This window comes from Heptranchias perlo, chromosome 3 (assembly GCF_035084215.1).
Source record: "Heptranchias perlo isolate sHepPer1 chromosome 3, sHepPer1.hap1, whole genome shotgun sequence".
Classification (NCBI taxonomy): Eukaryota; Metazoa; Chordata; class Chondrichthyes; order Hexanchiformes; family Hexanchidae; genus Heptranchias; species Heptranchias perlo.
Window position 1 is genome coordinate 138,280,364 of NC_090327.1, and position 20,399 is coordinate 138,300,762.

Sequence of the window (20,399 nt, forward strand, 5' to 3'; positions counted from 1 at the left end):
TGTGAGGGAGAGAGTGTGGACTTTATTACTCACTGCTCTCCCCAGGGGTGTGTGGGGGGAGAGAGTGTGGACTTTATTACTCACTGCTCTCCCCAGGGGTGTGTGGGGGGAGAGAGTGTGGACTTTATTACTCACTGCTCTCCCCAGGGGTGTGTGGGGGGAGAGAGTGTGGACTTTATTACTCACTGCTCTCCCCAGGGGTGTGTGTGGGGAGGGAGTGTGGACTTTATTACTCACTGCTCTCCCCAGGGGTGTGCGGGGGTGAGAGTGTCGACTTTATTACTCACTGCTCTCCCCAGGGGTGTGCGGGGGTGAGAGTGTCGACTTTATTACTCACTGCTCTCCCCAGGGGTGTGTGGGGGGAGAGAGTGTGGACTTTATTACTCACTGCTCTCCCCAGGGGTGTGTGTGAGGGAGAGAGTGTGGACTTTATTACTCACTGCTCTCCCCAGTGGTGTGTGGGGGAGAGAGTGTGGACTTTATTGCTCACTGCTCTCCCCAGGGGTGTGTGTGGGGAGAGAGTGTGGACTTTATTACTCACTGCTCTCCCCAGGGGTGTGTGTGAGGGAGAGAGTGTGGACTTTATTACTCACTGCTCTCCCCAGGGGTGTGTGGGGAGAGAGTGTGGACTTTATTACTCACTGCTCTCCCCGGGGGTGTGTGTGGGGAGAGAGTGTGGACTTTATTACTCACTGCTCTCCCCAGGGGTATGTGGGGGGAGAGAGTGTGGACTTTACTACTCACTGTTCTCCCCAGGGGTGTGTGTGGGGAGAGAGTGTGGACTTTATTACTCACTGCTCTCCCCAGGAGTGTGCGGGGGTGAGAGTGTGGACTTTATTACTCACTGCTCTCCCCAGGGGTATGTGGGGGGAGAGAGTGTGGACTTTACTACTCACTGCTCTCCCCAGGGGTGTGTGGGGAGAGAGTGTGGACTTTATTACTCACTGATCTCCCCAGGGGTGTGCGGGGGTGAGAGTGTGAGCTGTCCCGATATCTCCTCTATCTCCGGCCCCTTTTCCGGCACCTTGTATTGTTCTTTTTATTATTACCTTTTCAATTCTCCAATACGGTGAAACATTCGGTGTAATTAGTTGCGATATGTTATTTTACAACTTGTAATTTCTTGAGATATAAACTTTGACAAATGCTGTAAATGAGTTGATAAATAACCTCAGGTTATAAAGGTTTCAGTGATTGGAGAATACACAGTGTTTGCAGCACCGTGGCCTGGTGGAGAGAGAATCAGACACCGTATGACGCAGAACGGTCTCTGATCTGAGAAAGTCTTCAGATCTTCTCATTATTTAATGAATTTTATAATTACAGTAAAGGGATATTTCACCACATTCTTCAACTGCTCTCTGAATTTAATCTGTGTCACGGCATAAATACAAGTGTTTGTGCAGCAACTCATGAGCTGGAGCATGAATCCCAGTTCTAGTAGAAACCTGGGTAGAATTACAGAATAAAACCCCAACATCAACATCCTGAACCATATAGAATACACTGGAAACAGCTCCCAGAACAGTATAAAGTTTCCTGATATAACAAACAGTAAAATTATGGATTTCCTTCGGCTCTCCATCTCTGGGTCTCTGGGACTCTCCCCACTGCTGTGACCCCGGTGTCTCCTGCGGGCTCTGCTGGCCACTAAAATGTATCTGACGGTGAAAGCATTGAGCAACAGAATCAGAAGAAATGGGATTCCCGGGGTGAGGATATAATGAAGGAGTTCGATGACTGTCCACACACGTGAAAACATAACAACGGCAGGGACAGCACAAAACCACGGTTCGTTGTAAAGCAAATACCGACCCGTGAACATAAAGTAGCAGGTGATGTTCTTTAAACAAATCACCACACTCACTGTTCCCAGAACCACAGCCGCCGTTCTCTCGGTGCAATATTTAGTTTTCAGATTCTGGCAACAAATGGCCACAAATCGATCGAAGGTGAAAGTGATGGTGAACCAGACGGAACAGTCTGTGGCTGCGAAAAGCAGGACGGCGTGGATATTACACACGGGGATGGACCACAGGAAACGAAACTGACCCTGATAGACAATGGGAATCTGCCTGAGCATCAGATCGAAGATAACGACCAGTAGATCCGCCGCTGCCATCGCCACCAGGTAATGAGTGACACATTTGGAGAGACCGCACTTTCCCCGAGATAGGATAACTATCGTCAATAAGTTAACTGTAAGGGAGGGAAATAAACAGGGCAATTGTTCATCAGGCTGTAACTGCCTGTAAATATTATTACCGTCCCTGGATCAATGGTAAATTTTAGTTCCATCTCCGGATCACCTGTAAATATTATTACCATCCCTGGCTCCCCGGTAAATAATTTTACTGTCTCTCGATCCCCTGTAAATATTTAATTCCATCTCGCAATCCCGTGTAATTTTGAGCATCGTCTCTGGATTCCCTGTGAAAATTGGTACCCTCTCTGGATCCCCTGTAGATATTAGTGACGTCTCTGGATCTGCTGTAAATATTAGTACAGTCCCTGTACCCAGTGTTAATATTAGTACAATCTGTGTAACTCTGTAAAATTTAGTACTGTCTCAGGTTCCCTTGTAAATATTGGTCAGTCTCTGATTCCCTTGAAATATGAGTCGCGTCTCTTGATACTGTCTAACTATTAGTACAGTCTGTGGATCCTCTATATATATTAGTTGCATCACAGAATCCCCAGTAAATGTTAGTCCCGCCTCTGGATCCCTTGTAAATATTAGTATTGTCTCTGCATCCCTTTGCATATAATGACACACCCCAAAGACCCTCTAAAACCTGGCGCATCCTCAGGCACCCTGCAAATACAGATTCACTCCCAGGGACCGATGGTATATTAAATCTCACACCCAGACAACCCCCGTAAATATATTTCCCATCCCTGCTCCCCCAATAAATATATCTCCAATCCCGGGTACCGCCTCTGATTTTTAAGCTTGTTATTTAATCTTACCAGGAACACCAACAGCGGCGAGTGTGGGACACAGAATGCCAAGCACATTAACACAGTGACACACGGTTTATAGAATTAACTGCTGGATGTAGAGCCTCACCGGAGACACCGACAGCGGTGAGAGTTGGACAGGGAATGAGATGAACAGTAATACAGTGAAACATGGTCTATTATATTAATAGCTGGAAATTGAGACTTACCAGAGACACCAAATTTAGCGAGTGTGGGACATAGAATGACATGAATAGTAACACATATGAACATGGCTTATAAAATTAATAGCCGCAGATAGAGCGTTACCAGTGGAACAAAGATCATCGAGTGTGGGGCAGGGAATAATAAGAACAGTAAGACATGAAACATGTTTTATAGAATTAATAGCTGGATAGAGAGACTTACCAGTGACACCGACAGCAGCGAGGGGAGGATAGTAAATCACTTGTTTCCAGGCAAGTGCAAAATATATCCGATCCGCTAATGAGAATGAATCATAATGTGAATAAAGATATTGAAACATCCAGAATGGATTGTTCCTATCGATTGTTCTCAGATTCCGACCCATTGTTGTAACATTCCAATCTATTGTTCTCAGATTCCGACCCATTGTTGTAACATTCCAATCTATTGTTCTCAGATTCCGACCCATTGTTGTAACATTCCAATCTATTGTTCTCAGATTCCGACCCATTGTTGTAACATTCCAATCTATTGTTCTCAGATTCCGATCTATTCTTTCCCTCTCTGTGGAGCCGCTGATCCCTGTTAGTGCCGGGGGTGATGCTCCCACTGACACTATGGGATAACACGTTGAAAGTAGTCGCTTATAAATAACAGAGAGAAACACTCCAGTGACACAATTAGGGCCAATGGAGACTGACATTAATTACAGTCACTGAACAAACAGATTCAGTTGACAACTTTAAACCCAACAATATTTCTATCACAACATATATTTAATCAAATATTACACAGATGGAAAGCCCAAAGCCCAATATATTATTTTAATAAATATTTGGAAGAACAGGAACTATGAGATCACAGTCTGACAGCACTGAGGTAAAGCGAGAGCAGCTTCATTTACAAATTGTAGATTATTTGTAATTGAAATCCTTTAATTTCAGAGAGCTTCTACCCACTTCTGAAGGGTTGGATTTAAACTCAGAGATGGAACTGAACCATTATACTGGTCAGTTTGGAGGCCACACTGCAAATATTGGAGCAATATCTGGATACTCCGTCAATATTGGCGAGTCTATGGATCCTCTTGTAAATATTGGTACAGTCTCTGGATCTACCTGTAAATAATGGCATAGTCTTTGGATTCCATAGTAAATATTCGCACAGTCTATGGACTTCCCTGCAAATATTCCGACAGACAATGAAAAAGGCTCGGGTTACTTCTAAAAATATTGGCCCGCTTCCGGGTTTCCTGACACAAGGTGAGGATTGTTTAAATGTGGAGAATGCCCAGTACCATGGAAATATAGAATCACTGCCACAGGCCCCTGTGAATACTGACATAGACTGGGTACAGCCTGAATGTCTACAGTCCTTGCTACCTCTTTAAATATTGACTACAAACACAAACACTTGTAAATACTGAGAGTCTGGGTACAACTTGAATGTCTAAAGTCCCTGGTACCGTTATCAGTATTGACTCACTCCAACGGACCTCTGTAAATACTGACACAGTCTGGGTACAGCTTGAATGTCTAAAGTCCCTGGGACCGTTATAAATATTGACTCCCTCTCACAGATCCCTATAATACCGACACAGGCTGAGCACATCGAGTTAAATCAAAATTATAGCGCAGAATTAGAACTTTCAGCCCAATTGGTCCATGCAAGTGTTTATGACCCACACGAGGCTCCTCTCTCCCTACTTCATCAAACCCTATCATGGTACTGTGGAAATGTATAAAGATATACCTGACCATATTAACTTTTTAATGCACCTAAACCATAAATGAAGAAATGCATGATGGATATTTGACCAGACTAACTGTCCAGCAAATTCAATTTAAAGCTTATATTTTAGTTTCTCACGAAAGACACACAGAAGCCCTATTGTCTAATTACTTCAAGTTCTCTCATGCTGATAACTGTCCGACTAACAGAAATGAATGACCATATAGCCTTGAGACTAGGTACAGACTTACTGATCAAAAAAAGGCAGTTTCATCGGGAAATATACTTTCCCAGGCCTGTGTCCAACATCATGAGACGGTCATGAGGAACCAGAGAGTGGGTTCCCTGTTTTATCTGAACCAATAAAGAATGTATGTGTACGCCTATATTCTATGACAGATGGGTGTTGCTAATGAACTGTATAAACGTGAGCTGTTTCTTGAACTCAGCGAAGACGTAGCCCTGACCATTGTTTAGGGTACGCTTCCCTTGTATACAAGTTTCTTAATAAATTCTTACTTGTCTGAATTAAGTGTTTGGGGTTAATGCATTGTATATAATAGGTAATAATAAGTTTAAGTTTTCAACAGTTTTTGGAGGTTCCACCGAGATCGCTTGTGATCCCCGGTAAGTACGGACACATGTTGCCTCTACAAGCCGCAGACGCACTGCGATTGATAAATGTATGCATTAACTGACGTGACTAATTCTTCTGTTTGCATTTAGGAATTGGAAGGCGATCATAGGAAATATGTTTCATATAGACAACGAGAAAAAAAAAGGGGAAGAAAAAGAGAGAGAGAGAGAGACGCGCGACAGATTACTCGATATTTTCAGCTGCAGTGTTGTAGTAACGGGCTGAGAGAGAGCAATAACGGAGTAGGTCTGTGATACCGGTGATTACGAGAGTGACGGTGAGGTTGCTGTATGGGACCAATAGACGCTCAGCTGCTAGTGGAGAAGGCGCCAGGAAAAGAGAGAGGTAACCGGGTTACGGACTTGTGTGAAATAAAATTTTGACATTCGGAAAAGTGTGAAATTTTAATTTGGACAAATAATTCGGAAAAGTGTGAAATTACAAGTCTGTAGTGGCGACAAACGCAGGCTGGTGTTGATGTTGCGTATTCGGAAAAATGTGAAATTCTGGTTTACCTGATACATGGTGTTTAAGAGATAAAAACACTAATAGTGTTTAAGAGATAAAAACACTAAAAAATCTTGCGTATGTCAGCTGATTCAACTAATTGCAGACGTTTCTCTCACACACCTAGCCTGAGCTAGTTATTAAGAGGGTTTTAATCCCACTTGAAGGCCAGGACCCTAAAGTAGGTGTAGAGAACACATAACGTCATGTCCAATCGGCTGAATTATCAAGTACAGAATTGCGAGCGCTATATTGCTGTGTACTATATTGTAAGAATTGTAAATAGAAGCTATGGGTGCCAGCACAAGCAAAATCCCTCCAAAGGGAACACCTGCTGCTTATATGTACAGAAACTTTGGGAAAGAAACAACTGACGAGTTGATAGTTTGGTCCAAATGGACCAGGACTAGAAAATATCCTTTTCCCGAAGACGGCACATTTAATATGGATAGAATTAAGTGATTGGAAAAATGTTTAGAAGTCAGAGACCCAAAAAAAGAAAGGTTCTTTTGTTTTCAGTGTACTGTCTCTTTAAAAAGCCTGTCCTTATTGTGAGTGTTTTCTGTCGGTGTTGCAGGCCATGCCCCCTTCTTACTGCGTCTTACGTGTTTTCCTCTTTTGTGTAATGTATCTGTTTTGTCCTGTCTTTAATTCTGATATTGCTGAATTAAAATTGGAGTTATTGAGGTTAAGTGAACTGTTAAATTCTGGTTCTTATAAAATGTGAGCATATCAAATTCCAGATATGGGATCTTCACAAAAAAAAAATTGGCATTTTGAATTTTTATTTTGTGATTGGCAGTGGTTTAAAAAAATGACCCAAAAAAACCCAGGACAGATGAAAAAAAGCTATCTGGTATCACTGTGATAGGAAAAGCCGGAAAGCTGGAACAGCTCGGAGAGTTGGTTACAATCATACCCACTAAAAGTATGTCAAAAAAATGAATTGGAAAGCTATAGTTGTGTATGATGAGGACAGCAAATTATAAAACTTACGAAGCAATTAGAAATTGAGGGGGACCTAAACAAAAGTTGATCACAACAATCTGGAAATACTGGACTAACTATAATCTAAAATGTACGATGGGAGATGTTATTTCCTGGTATGAATTTTTTAAAAAGAATTTATGTGAAAGCTGCGTTGACGTATGCTGAGAACGCTGCGTGAATCTGATATCTGGCTCCGTCGTTTTGTTTAAAAAAAATGAAGTTAATCCCTTCCAAGGACACTGACATCTGTTTTCAATTCACCAAGCAACAACCTTTGCATTTATATAAAATAATTGACAAAATGAGGTTGAAATTGTAAAAGAATAGATAAAGTGCAGCTTTAAAGAATTACAAGTTACAGTTGCAGGATGATCTCTGGTTATAAATTAATTTGATCTCCTTCGAAGTATTTTGTGCTATTGTGATTGATTCCTCCTCCCACCCCTTAAGGTTTTGCAAGAAGTAACTAACACTTATTTCCGTATTGCTGAAGTTAAGTATTTGGACTGCACTAGTTTTTTTAAGATGTTGGTCTGATACCTTTGGAATCACAGCATTCTGAAAGTGGAAAGAGCAGGTATTGTTTAAACAGTTTTATTGTCTCTTGAAAAAAAAATGATTTTTGTGAATTTTGAAGGGAGACATCCTCTTTCTTCAGGGTGCATGGTGAGGATCCTTGAATCCTCCTCCCCTGAGGGAATAGATGAAAAAAAAACACACAAAAAAAGGCCGGCGATAATGATCATATTGGCTTTCAATTTTTGTCTGAAAGATAAGATTTGGGAAAAGGCTGTTTGCAAAGCTAAAGCAGAGTCTGAAAAGAAAGTAAAGAAGCTGCAAGCAAACAAGTTGGTTAATAAGAAACATTGGAGAAAACACTATGATTAAAATAAATCTCAAAAATAGTGTGCAAAATATATAGTGTAAAGCAATTCACAAATGTGAGAAGTGAAGAACAAAAATATCAGTCAAACCTGTGTGAGGAGAAAATTTGAAGCCAAAATCGCCAAGTAGCTAAAAAAAAATTGAAATTTGTTGACCGTCTCGCAGAGTAGAATGAAATATGGAAACTTAATCTCAGAGGGTGAAGTATCAAATTACTGCTACCATGCGAGCCAGTTAATGTTAACCCCTTCCATCCCAAGAAGCCAGACTGTCACGCCAAGAGCAGTTCAAACAGATAGGAATGACCCAGTCGGTTGAGAACCGTCTGAGGCTTGCCCAGAACACAAGTGAGCATGAGGTAACAATTGGTATAGGTTATGCTATTAAAATTGACCCAATTACTCGGAAATGCCAAAGGCTACAACTTGACTGAGATATAAGTTTCCACACAGACAATGCTACAGTGAAAGAAAAAAAAATTGATTAGAAAGGTGAATGTAAAACAAATCATATGAAGAGAAAGCATAGGTTGGACAATTGGAAGTCCATTACTTGGGCTATGTACTGACACAGGGTACTAAACGCCTACCAGAAGATAGGAAATTGACAATTTTAAATTTACCCCGCCCACAGTATGATAAGGAAGTTCGACAAGTTCTGGGACTATTCAATTTTATTTGAAACTATTCACGAATAGTCGCTCCAACACAAGTTCTGACCAAAGTGGGGAGACCTTCCCCGACAAATTATATAACTCGCATTGAGAATGTAATGTATGATAACGTGCAACATGAGCTTGTATCGGTAGTACTAGATTTAACCGATACGGCCCTACCAACATGGTGTTCTAAGAAAACTCAACAATTATATCAACACCTCCTAACTCAAATGTTAAAACAAGGCGCGACATGGAATGGAGGTGGACATCATAAAAGAGATAGACAAATGTGGAGACGTGAAAGATCTGTGATAAGTGATGCAGCAACTGCCTTTAATACGGGTGCCTCAGTTTTAACACCATTGATTTGGCAACATTAGATCAAACGGTCAGAGATTTAGGTTCATGCATTAAAGATATATTACAAAAAATAAATGAAAATACAGATAAGGAATTGTCTGAGGATCAAATGCTGACCATACATTTGCACAGGATAGCTACAGTGCTAGAAACACATGCCCAAACCATTAATAAATTAATAAAAGAGGAATATAACGTATCTTAGCAGGCAGCTGCTAATGACATCTGCAGTACATATGGTAACTGGATTGTGGAATAGACACGAGAGAACCTAGCCCAGATACAGGCAGGGGAAGTACCCTTATGGATAACGAATCAACAAACTGAGGGTGAACCTGACCCGTGGGCATGATGGAGGTGGTACCTCCAAGCGGCTGTTAGCAAACAAGAACATCACCCCTTGCCAATTCAGGGCAATGGTGCGGGTGTACCCCACTCAAGTGGAGTGTAAACCTGACGGAGGAGGGCTCCTAGGGTTGGTACTAGTAATACTGGTGATGGCACCCGAAACCCAGGGATGAGAGGTGTACCAAGTACAGAATATTGGGGTAGTGAAGGACAGAATGCACATATCCCATCACAATATGTTACCATATGCTGAAAAATAAAATTAAAGGGAATTTGGCTGGAACAAAATTAGAGGGATGTGTTACTAGACATGCTGTCACTGTGTGTCCACATAGTGTTGGACACAGCCCAACCTACAGCAGAACAATAAAAATATTAAGCATGACGTTGACCAAATTAAAGTCACCACTTGGTGGGATGACCTCTGGAATTGGGGACTGAATATACAGATCCATCCTCAGATTAGATTAATTTCACATGTATTAGTTGTAGTGCAATTTGTTGTAATATGCTTCTTGACTTTCATGGCACGTAATAAATGTTGTCAGCAGAGGATGAAGGGTTTGGCAAAGGTAGTAAAACAGAGCCTGGGTGAGAATGTCCGCATTGTCTCTGTGATTTCAATTAAGAACACATCTTAATGGTACCGGGAGTAGCACCCGCTGGGGTAAGGTGCATGTAAAAGGGAAGACAATCATAGTTTGATAGGATTATCAGATGCTCTGCCTCTCTTCCACCCGGACTGGTGGCCAACACGAAGGGAACCTGGTTAAGATGAGGTACAGCATCTAAGAGGATATTATAGGGATAAAATTTGGATTAAGGGATAAAAAGGGGTGGGTCTCAATCTCGAGTTCAAAGGTCAGGCCTAGTAGTTGATTGATTAACCCATAAATCCCCATACAAGGACCCCGGCGGTGGCGTCCCAGCCAAAAAAAAAACGGACTGATTAATTAAACTGTTATAAGAGACTGTTGCAGCATGGCATGTCCTAAACTGTTAGATCATTTGGGAATAATTGGCTCGGCATGCCTGATCGTGTGGGTGGGAATCGGCATAGAACCTGCTACAACCCCTGCTGCAAGTGGACTCAATCGTGTTTCAAGGGAACTGCATGTCAATACTTTTTTATACATGTCATATATGTATGCAAAACGTCAAGGTATCTCCAGTTGCTGGGTGTGCTCACATATCCCAATTCAATCCAAGGGAGGCATTCCACTCAGACCAGTCCCCCTAACTTCCCAAGAAATAGCAGAGTGGGTAATAAATCAAATTGAAATTAATGGGAACAGAATGCGAGATAGTGGCTGGATGAGTGCGAGAACAAATAAGACAATGTTTGTGAGAAAGCAATGGAAGGAGTACACAGTCACAACAAAATGTGAAACCAGATTCCGGGGGTGGTACCAACCTAATTACGATCAGACCCATAAACCTCCTTTTCTAATCCTTACAAATACACCAAGAACTAATGGAGCAATATGCTTGATTAAGAATTCAGTAGGGGGTGATGTAATGGGATGGAGTAATTGCACTCAGTATATAAATATGACTGAAACCAGCATCAGTAGTACCATCAGATGGAAGCCTTGCACAGGTGGCCAAATTTACATCGATAGAATAAACAAAGAATTCCCCTGCAATTAATGCATATAATGAAACCTACTTTATTTGTGGCCACAAGGCATACCCATGGTTGCCTAAAAAATGGACAGGATCATGTTACTTGGGATATGTGATCCCATATATCCGACACTCAACATCCCTGCCTCAATATCCTACTGGGCAACGAGTAAAGAGGGTAATTACTGAGGCCGACCGATTCTGGGCCATTGCTTTCCTCGGTGGGGAGTGAGCATGGCCACCAGAGAAATGATTAAATTGGCCAAAATCTGGGAAATAGTTGCTAATGATACGGCAGAAGCCTTCAGGAAATAAGCGCCGAAATGATAGCCATTCATACGGTCACCTTACAAAACCGTATGGCCCTTGATTACCTATTGACAGAGAAAGGAGGAACATGCACACTAATTGGATCTGAATGTTGTACTTACATACCTGATAGTTCAGAGAATATTACTAATTTGGCCGATCGCATTCAAAGGGAAATTGAGAAATTCAAGCAGCCCCCTTCGTTCACTCTTTGGGGCTGGGCAACAGGATGGCTGGGACTTCTCTAGTTCAGGGACTAGTCATATTCGTTGTTATAGTTCTTATAGCCTATTGCTTTGTCAAATGCTGCTGTGTTATGATGTCCAATCTGGGTACACATATAGGGCCCACAAATTTGATGGTGCAGGGAGGGGTGGCAAAGGATGAGGTGCAGGAAGAGTTTGAGCGTCTGGCTGGAATAATGCTCCATTGGAATATTGTCCTTTATAAAGGACAAAAGGGGGGAATGTGGAAATGCATAAAGAGATACCTGACCATATTAACTTTTTAATAACCATAAATGAAGAAATGCATGATGGATATTTGACCTTAGTAACTGACCAGCTTAATACAATTTAAAGCTTATATTTTAGTTTCTCACCAAAGACATACAGAAGCCCTATTGTCTAATTACTTCAAGTTCTCTCATGCTGATAACTGTCTGACTAACAGAAATGAATGACCATGTAGCCTTGAGACGAGGTACAGACTTACTGATCAAAAAAAGGCAGTTTCATAGGGAAAAACACTTTCCCAGGCCTGTGTCCAACATCACGAGACGGTCATGAGGAACCAGAGGGTGGGTTCCTATTTTGATTGACTAACTACCTGAAACAATAAAGAATGTATGTGTACGCCCATATTCTATGACAGGTGGGCGTTGCTAATGAACTGTATAAACCTGAGCTGTTTCCTGAACTCAGCGAAGACGTAGCCCTGACCATTGTTTAGGGTACGCTTCCCTTGTATACAAGTTTTCTTTAATAAATTCTTACTTGTCTGAAATAAGTGTTTGGAGTTAATGCATTGTATATAATAGGTAATAATAAGTTCAAGTTTTTGACAGGTGTGTGTGTGATGGAGGGGGGGGAAGGGGGAGAGTGTGGACTTTACTGCTCATTGCTCTCCCCAGGAGTGTGTGTGGGGAGAGCATGTGGACCATAATACTCACTGCTCTCCCCAGGAGTGTGGGGGAGAGAGTGTGGACTTTATTACTCACTGCTCTCCCCAGGAGTGTGGGGGGAGAGAGTGTGGACTTTATTACTCACTGCTCTCCCCAGGAGTGTGGGGGGAGAGAGTGTGGACTTTATTACTCACTGCTCTCCCCAGGAGTGTGGGGGGAGAGAGTGTGGACTTTATTACTCACTGCTCTCCCCAGGAGTGTGGGGGAGAGAATGTGGACTTTATTGCTCACTGCTCTCCCCAGGAGTGTGGGGGGAGAGAGTGTGGTCTTTACTACTCACTGCTCTCCCCAGAGGTGTGGGGGGACAGAGTGTGGACTTTATTACTCACTGCTCTCCCCAGGAGTGTTGGGGGAGAGAGTGTGGACTTTATTACTCACTGCTCTCCCCAGGAGTGTGGGGGGAAGAGAGTGTGGACTTTATTACTCACTGCTCTCCCCAGGAGTGTGGGGGATAGAGTGTGGACTTTATTACTCACTGCTCTCCCCAGGGGTGTGTGGGGGGAGAGAGTGTGGACTTTATTACTCACTGCTCTCCCCAGGAGTGTGGGGGAGAGAGTGTGGACTTTATTACTCACTGCTCTCCCCAGGGGTGTGTGTGGGGAGAGAGTGTGGACTTTATTACTCACTGCTCTCCCCAGGGGTGTGTGTGGGGGGGAGAGAGTGTGGACTTTATTACTCACTGCTCTCCCCAGGAGTGTGGGGGGAAGAGAGTGTGGACTTTATTACTCACTGCTCTCCCCAGGAGTGTGGGGGATAGAGTGTGGACTTTATTACTCACTGCTCTCCCCAGGGGTGTGTGGGGGGAGAGAGTGTGGACTTTATTACTCACTGCTCTCCCCAGGAGTGTGGGGGAGAGAGTGTGGACTTTATTACTCACTGCTCTCCCCAGGGGTGTGTGTGGGGAGAGAGTGTGGACTTTATTACTCACTGCTCTCCCCAGGGGTGTGTGTGTGGGGGAGAGAGTGTGGACTTTATTACTCACTGCTCTCCCCAGGAGTGTGGGGGAGAGAGTGTGGACTTTATTACTCACTGCTCTCCCCAGGGGTGTGTGTGGGGGAGAGAGTGTGGACTTTATTACTCACTGCTCTCCCCAGGGGTGTGTGTGTGGGGGAGAGAGTGTGGACTTTATTACTCACTGCTCTCCCCAGGAGTGTGGGGGATAGAGTGTGGACTTTATTACTCACTGCTCTCCCCAGGGGTGTGTGGGGTGAGAGAGTGTGGACTTTATTACTCACTGCTCTCCCTAGGGGTGTGCGGGGGAGAGAGTGTGGACTTTATTACTCACTGCTCTCCCCAGGGGTGTGTGTGGGGGAGAGAGTGTGGACTTTATTACTCACTGCTCTCCCCGGGGGTGTGTGGGGGTAGAGAGTGTGGACTTTATTACTCACTGCTCTCGCCACGGGTGTGCGGGGGTGAGAGTGTGAGCTGTCCCGATATCTCCTCTATCTCCCACCCCTTTTCCACCAACTTGTATTGTTCTTTTTATTACCTTTTCAATTCTCCAATACGGTGAAACATTCGGTGTAATTAGTTGCGATATGTTATTTTACAACTTGTAATTTCTTGTGATACAAACTTTGACAAATGCTGTAAATGATTTGATAAATTCCCTCAGGTTATAAAGGTTTCAGTGATTGGAGAATACACAGTGTTTGCAGCACCGTGGCCTGGTGGAGAGAGAATCAGACACCGTGTGACGCAGAACGGTCTCTGATCTGAGAAAGTCTTCAGATCTTCTCATTATTTAATGAATTTTATAATTACAGTAAAGGGATATTTCACCACATTCTTCAACTGCTCTCTGAATTTGGTCTGTGTCACGGCATAAATGCAAGTGTTTGTGCAGCAACTCATGAGCTGGAGCATGAATCCCAGTTCCAGTAGAAACCTGGGTAGAATTACAGAATAAAACCCCAACATCAACATCCGGTACCATATAGAATACACCATAAACAGCGCCCAGAACAGTATAAAGTTTCCTGATATAACAAACAGTAAAATTATGGATTTCCTTCGGCTCTCCATCTCTGGGTCTCTGGGACTCTCCCCACTGCTGTGACCCCGGAGTCTCCTGCGGGCTCTGCTGGCCACTACAATGTATCTGACAGTGAAAACATTGAGCAACAGAATCAGAACAAATGGGATCCCCGGGGTGAGGATATAATGAAGGAGTTCGATGACTGCCCACACACGTGAAAACATAACAACGGCAGGTAAAGAACAAAACCACGGTTCGTTGTAAAGCAAATACCGACCCGTGAACATAAAGTACCAGAACGTATTCTTCAAACAGCCCAGCACACTCACTGTTCCCTGAACCACAGCCGCCGTTCTCTCGGTGCAATATTTAGTTTTCAGATTCTGGCAACAAATGGCCACAAATCGATCGAAGGTGAAAGTGACGGTGAACCAGACGGAACAGTCCGTGGCTGCGAAAAGCAGGACGGCGTGGATATTACACACGGGGATGGACCACAGGAAACGAAACTGACCCCGATAGACAATGGGAATCTGCCTGAGTATCAGATCGAAGATAACGACCAGTAGATCCGCCGCTGCCATCGCCACCAGGTAACGAGTGACACATTTGGAGAGACCGCACTTTCCCCGAGATAGGATAACTATCGTCAATAAGTTAACTGTAAGGAAGGGAAATAAACAGGGCAATTGTACATCAGGCTGGAACTGCCTGTAAATATTATTACCGTTCTTGGATCCACTGTAAATATTAGCACGGTCTCTGGATCCACTGTAAATATTAATAATGTCTCTGATCCCCTGTAAATATTAGTGTCATCTCCAGATCACCTGTAAATATTCCGACTTCTCTGGATCCCCAGTTAATATTAGCACCATCGCAGTAGCCCCTGTAAATATTAGTTCCACCTGTGGATTCACTGTGAACATGAATACAATCTCTGGATCCCCTGTAAATATTAGTACCATCTGTGAATACGCTGTAAATATTGGTACCATTTCTGGCCTCCTTGTAAATATTAGTACAGTCTCTGTGTCCCCTGTAAATATTATTTCCGACTCTGGATCCACTGTAAATATTATTCTTGTCTCTCGAACAAGTTAAATATTAGTACCGTCTCTGGATCACCTGTAAATTTTTGTTTCATCTCTGGATCACCTGTAAATATTATTACCATCTCTGGCTCCCCGGGAAATATTTTTACTGTCTCTGGATCCCCTGTAGATATTAATTCCATCTGGAGATCCCGTGTAATTATGAGCATCGTCTCTGGATTCCCTGTTAAAATTGGTACCCTCTCTGGAAGTAGATATTAGTAACGTCTCTGGATCTGCTGTAAATATTAGTAACTCTCTGGATCCCCTGTAATTATTAATACCATCTCTGGATCCCCTGGAAATATTAGTACCGTCTCTTGATCCACTCTGACTATTGGTGCAGTCTGTGGATCCCCGGCCTTTATTCGTACCGTCTGTGGGTCTCCTGTAAATATTAGTATTGTCACTATATTCCGTGTACATATTAGTACCGTCTCTGGATCAACTGTAAATATTAGTCCCGTCTCTGGGAACCCTGTAAATATTAGTACTGACTTTGGATCTCCTGTTAATGTTAGAACGATCCATGGATCCCTTGTAAATATAAGTACCGTCTCTGGATCTCCTGTCATTTTTAATACCGTCTCTGGAAACCCTGTAAATATTAGATCGATCTATGGATCCCTGTAAATATTAGTACCGTCTCTGGATCCCCTGTCATTTTTAATACTGTCTCTGGATCCCCTGTTAATATTAGTGCAGTCACTGGATCACTCTGTTAATTTTAGCATCGTCTATGGATCCCCTCTAAATATTAGTACTGTCTCTGGATCCCTTGTAATTTTTAATACTGTCTCTGAATCCCCTATAAATATTAGTACCTTCCATGTATCCCCCTCTAAATATTAGTACTGTCTCTGGATCCCCTGTAAATCTCAGTACCATCTCTGGTTGCGCTTTAAATATTAGTAAGGCCTCTGGATCCCTCGAAATATTAGGAGTGTCTCCGCATCCCCTGTAAAAATTAGAAGCGCCTCTGGATACCCTGTAAATATTAGTGCAGTCCCTCAATCCGGTGTAAATATTAATACCGTCTCTGGACCCCTGGAAATATGAGTACCGTCTCTTGATCCACTCTGACTATTGGTACAGCCTGTGGATCCCCTGCGTGTATTAGTACCGTCTGTGGGTCTCCTGTAAATATTAGTTTTATCACTGCGTTCCCTTCAAATATTAGTCCCGTCTCTGGATCCTCTGTAAATATCAGTAACATCTCTGGTTCTGCTGTAAATATTAGTTCCTTCTCTGTTAACCCCCTGAATATATGAGAACCATCTCTGGACCCCCTCTCAATATTAGTAGAGTCTTTGCATCCCCTGTAAAAATAGTACTGTCTCAGGATACCCTGTAAATATTAGTACAGTTCCTGGACCCAGTGTTAATATTAGTACAATCTGTGGATCTCTGCAAAAATTAGTACTATCTCAGGATCCCCTGTCAATATTGGTACAGTCTCTGCTTCCCTTGAAATATGAGTAGCGTCTCTTCATCCCCAATAACTATTAGTACAGTCTGTGGATCCTCTGTATATATTCGTTGAGTCACAGAATCCCCAGTAAATATTAATACCGTCTCTGGATCCCATGTAAATATTAGTACTGTCTCTGCAACCCCTTGCGTATAATGACACACCCCGAAGACGCTCTAAAACCTGGCGCTTCCTCAGGCACCCTGCAAATACAGATTCACTCCCAGGGACCGATTGTATATTAAATCTCACACCCAGACAACCCCCGTAAATATATTTCCCATCCCTGCTCCCCCAATAAATATATCTCCAATCCCGGGTACCGCCTCTGATTTTTAAGCTCGTTATTTAATCTTACCAGGAACACCAACAGCGGCGAGTGTGGGACACGGAATGCCAAGCACATTAACACAGTGACACACGGTTTATAGAATTAACAGCTGGATATAGAGCCTCACCGGAGACACCGACAGCGGTGAGAGTTGGACAGGGAATGAGATGAACAGTAATACAGTGAAACATGGTCTATTATATTAATAGCTGGAAATAGAGACTTTCCAGAGACACCAAGATCTGCGAGTTTGGAACATGGAATGATAAGAACAGTAGTATGGATAAACATAGTTCATAGAATTAAGAGCTGCAAATAGAGCCTTACCAGTGGTACCACGATCATCGAGTGTGGGGCAGGGAATAATAAGACCAGTAAGACAGTGAAACATGTTTTATAGCATTAATGGCTGAATATAGAGACTTACCACAGACACCAAGATCAGCGAGTGTGAGTGAGGGAATGACAAGAAAAGTAATACAGATAAACATGGTTTATTGAATTAATAGCTGGATATTGAGACTTACCAGTGACACCGACAGCAGCGAGGAGAGGATAGTAAATCACTTGTATACAGGCAAGGGCAAAATATATCCGATCCTCTAATGAGAATGAATCATAATGTGAATAAAGATATTGAAACATCCAGAATGGATTGTTCCCATCGATTGTTCTCAGATTCCGACCCATTGTTGTAACATTCCAATCTATTGTTCTCAGATTCCGACCCATTGTTGTAACATTCCAATCTATTGTTCTCAGATTCCGACCCATTGTTGTAACATTCCAATCTATTGTTCTCAGATTCCGATCTATTCTTTCCCTCTCTGTGGAGCCGCTGATCCCTGTTAGTGCCGGGGGTGATGCTCCCACTGACACTATGGGATAACACGTTGAAAGTAGTCGCTTATAAATAACAGAGAGAAACACTCCAGTGACACAATTAGGGCCAATGGAGACTGACATTAATTACAGTCACTGAACAAACAGATTCAGTTAAAATCTTTAAACCCAACAATATTTTATATCACAACATATATTTAACCAAATATTACACAGATGGAAAGCCCAAAGCCCAATATGTTATTTTAATAAATATTTGGAAGAACAGGAACTATGAGATCACAGTCTGACAGCACTGAGGTAAAGCGAGAGCAGCTTCATTTACAAATTGTAGATTATTTGTAATTGAAATCCTTTAATTTCAGAGAGTTTCTGCCCACTTCTCAAGGGTTGGATTTAAACTCAGAGATAGAACTGAACCATTATACTGGTCAGTTTGGAGGCCACACTGCAAATATTGGAGCAATATCTGGATACTCCGCCAATATTGGCAAGTCTATGGATCCTCTTGTAAATATTGGTACAGTCTCTGGATCGACCTGTAAATAATGGCATAGCCTTTGGATTCCATAGTAAATATTCGCACAGTCTATGGACTGACCTGCAAATATTCCGACAGACAATGAAAAAGGCTTGGGTTACTTCTAAAATTATTGGCCCGCTTCCGGGTTTCCTGACACAAGGTGAGGATTGTTTAAATGTGGAGAATGCCCAGTAACATGGAAATATAGAATCACTGCCACAGGCCCCTGTGAATACTGACATAGACTGGGTACAGCCTGAATGTCTACAGTCCTTGCTACCTCTTTAAATATTGACTACACTCACAAACACTTGTAAATACTGACACAGTCTGGGTACAGCTTGAATGTCTACAGTCCCTGGTACCGTTATAAATATTGACTCACTCTCACAGATCCCTGTAATACCGACACAGTCTGAGTGCATCGAGTTAAATCGAAATTACAGAACAGAAACACAACATTCAGCCCAATTGGTCCATGCAAGTGTTCATGACCCACACGAGGCTCCTCTCTCCCTACTTCATCAAACCCTATCAGGATACCCTTCTATTCCTTTCTCCATCACGTGCTTATCCAGCTTCCCCTTATATGCATCGATGCTATTTTCCTCAACTACACTTTGTAATAGAGAATTCCACATTCTCACCACTCATTGAGTAAAGCAGTTTCCCCTGAATTCCCGATTGGATTTATTGTTGACTGTTTTATATTTATGAGCTCCAGCTCTGGACTCCCCAACAAGTGGGAACATTTTCTCCATCAAACCCGATCAAACCCTATCATTATCTTAAAGACCTCTATCAGGTCACCCTTCTCTTTTCTTGCGATAAGACCCCCAGTCTGTTCAGCCTTTCCTGATAAAGATAGTCTCTCAGTTCTCGTATCATCCGAGTAAATCTTTTTTTGCACCCCCTCAATGCCTCTCTATCCTTTTTATAATATGGAGACCAGAACCGTGCATAATACTCCAAGTGTGGTCTAACCAAGGTTCTATACAACTTTAACATAATTTCCCTGCTTTTTAATTCTATCCCTACAGAAATGAATCCTAGTGCTGGATTTGCCTTTTTATGGCCTTATTAACCTCCGTCTCTACTTTTATTGATGTGTGTATCTGTATCACTAGATCTATTTGCTCCTCTATCCCGTTTAGACTCTTATTATCCAAGCAATATGTGGACTCCTTATTCTTCCTACCACAATACACCACGTCACACTTGTCTGTATTAAGATTCATTTGCTAATTACACACCAATTCTGCAAGTTTATTAATGGCTTCTCGCATTTTGACACATTCTTCCTTTATATTAACTACACCCACCAATGTGGTGTTGTCCCAAATTTTGAAATTGTTCTTCAGATTCACGAATCCAAATCGTTTGTGTAAGTTGTGAACAACAGTGGTCCCAGCACCGATCCCTGTGGAACATCACTTCCCATCTTTTGCCAGTCTGAATAGCTACTCTTAACCCCTACGCTCTGTTTTCTGTTTTGTCGCCAACTTGCTCCCCATTCTCCTATTGTCCTACTTGTCCTCTGATTCCACATCCTCTGACCTCAGTCATGAGTCTACAATGCGGCAGCTTATCGAAGGCACTTTGAAAATCCAAATAAGTTACAGCTACTGAATTACCTTGTCTATTCTTTCTGTTAAATCTTCAGAGAATTCAATAAGATTGGTCGAGATGTGAATGTTCATGGTCCCTGGTACTGCTGTAAACACCGACACACTCTTATAGAGCACTGTAAATACTGACAAAGTCTGGGTACAGCCTGA

The 20,399-nt window shown here is 42.6% G+C and overlaps 2 protein-coding genes across 2 annotated transcripts; both read right to left on the reverse strand.

The window, feature by feature from the left end:
* Positions 1 to 1,300: 1,300 nt before the first annotated feature.
* Positions 1,301 to 3,592, reverse strand: LOC137307418 (probable G-protein coupled receptor 139; the record flags this gene model as incomplete). Its single annotated transcript, XM_067976812.1, has 2 exons — positions 1,301 to 2,199; positions 3,370 to 3,592. Coding segments are annotated over 2 exons (1,122 nt in total), but the record flags the coding sequence as incomplete, so codon positions are not given.
* A 10,529-nt stretch (positions 3,593 to 14,121) lies between these two features.
* On the reverse strand, positions 14,122 to 18,029 carry LOC137307434 (probable G-protein coupled receptor 139). Its single transcript, XM_067976813.1, has 2 exons — positions 17,783 to 18,029; positions 14,122 to 15,020 (listed from the first exon to the last, which is right to left on the reverse strand). The coding sequence occupies exons 1-2, from the start codon at positions 18,027 to 18,029 to the stop codon at positions 14,122 to 14,124; spliced, it is 1,146 nt and encodes a 381-aa protein (XP_067832914.1).
* Between the last annotated feature and the right edge of the window lie 2,370 nt (positions 18,030 to 20,399).

Excerpts from the sequence above, each read along its gene's own strand:
- LOC137307434 (XM_067976813.1), bottom strand. The coding sequence starts at position 18,029 with ATGGGTCGGAATCTGAGAACAATAGATTGGAATGTTACAACAATGGGT. Across the intron at positions 15,021-17,782 it reads CGCTGCTGTCGGTGTCACTG|TTAACTTATTGACGATAGTT; the intron begins GTAAGTCTCAAT and ends CCTTCCTTACAG.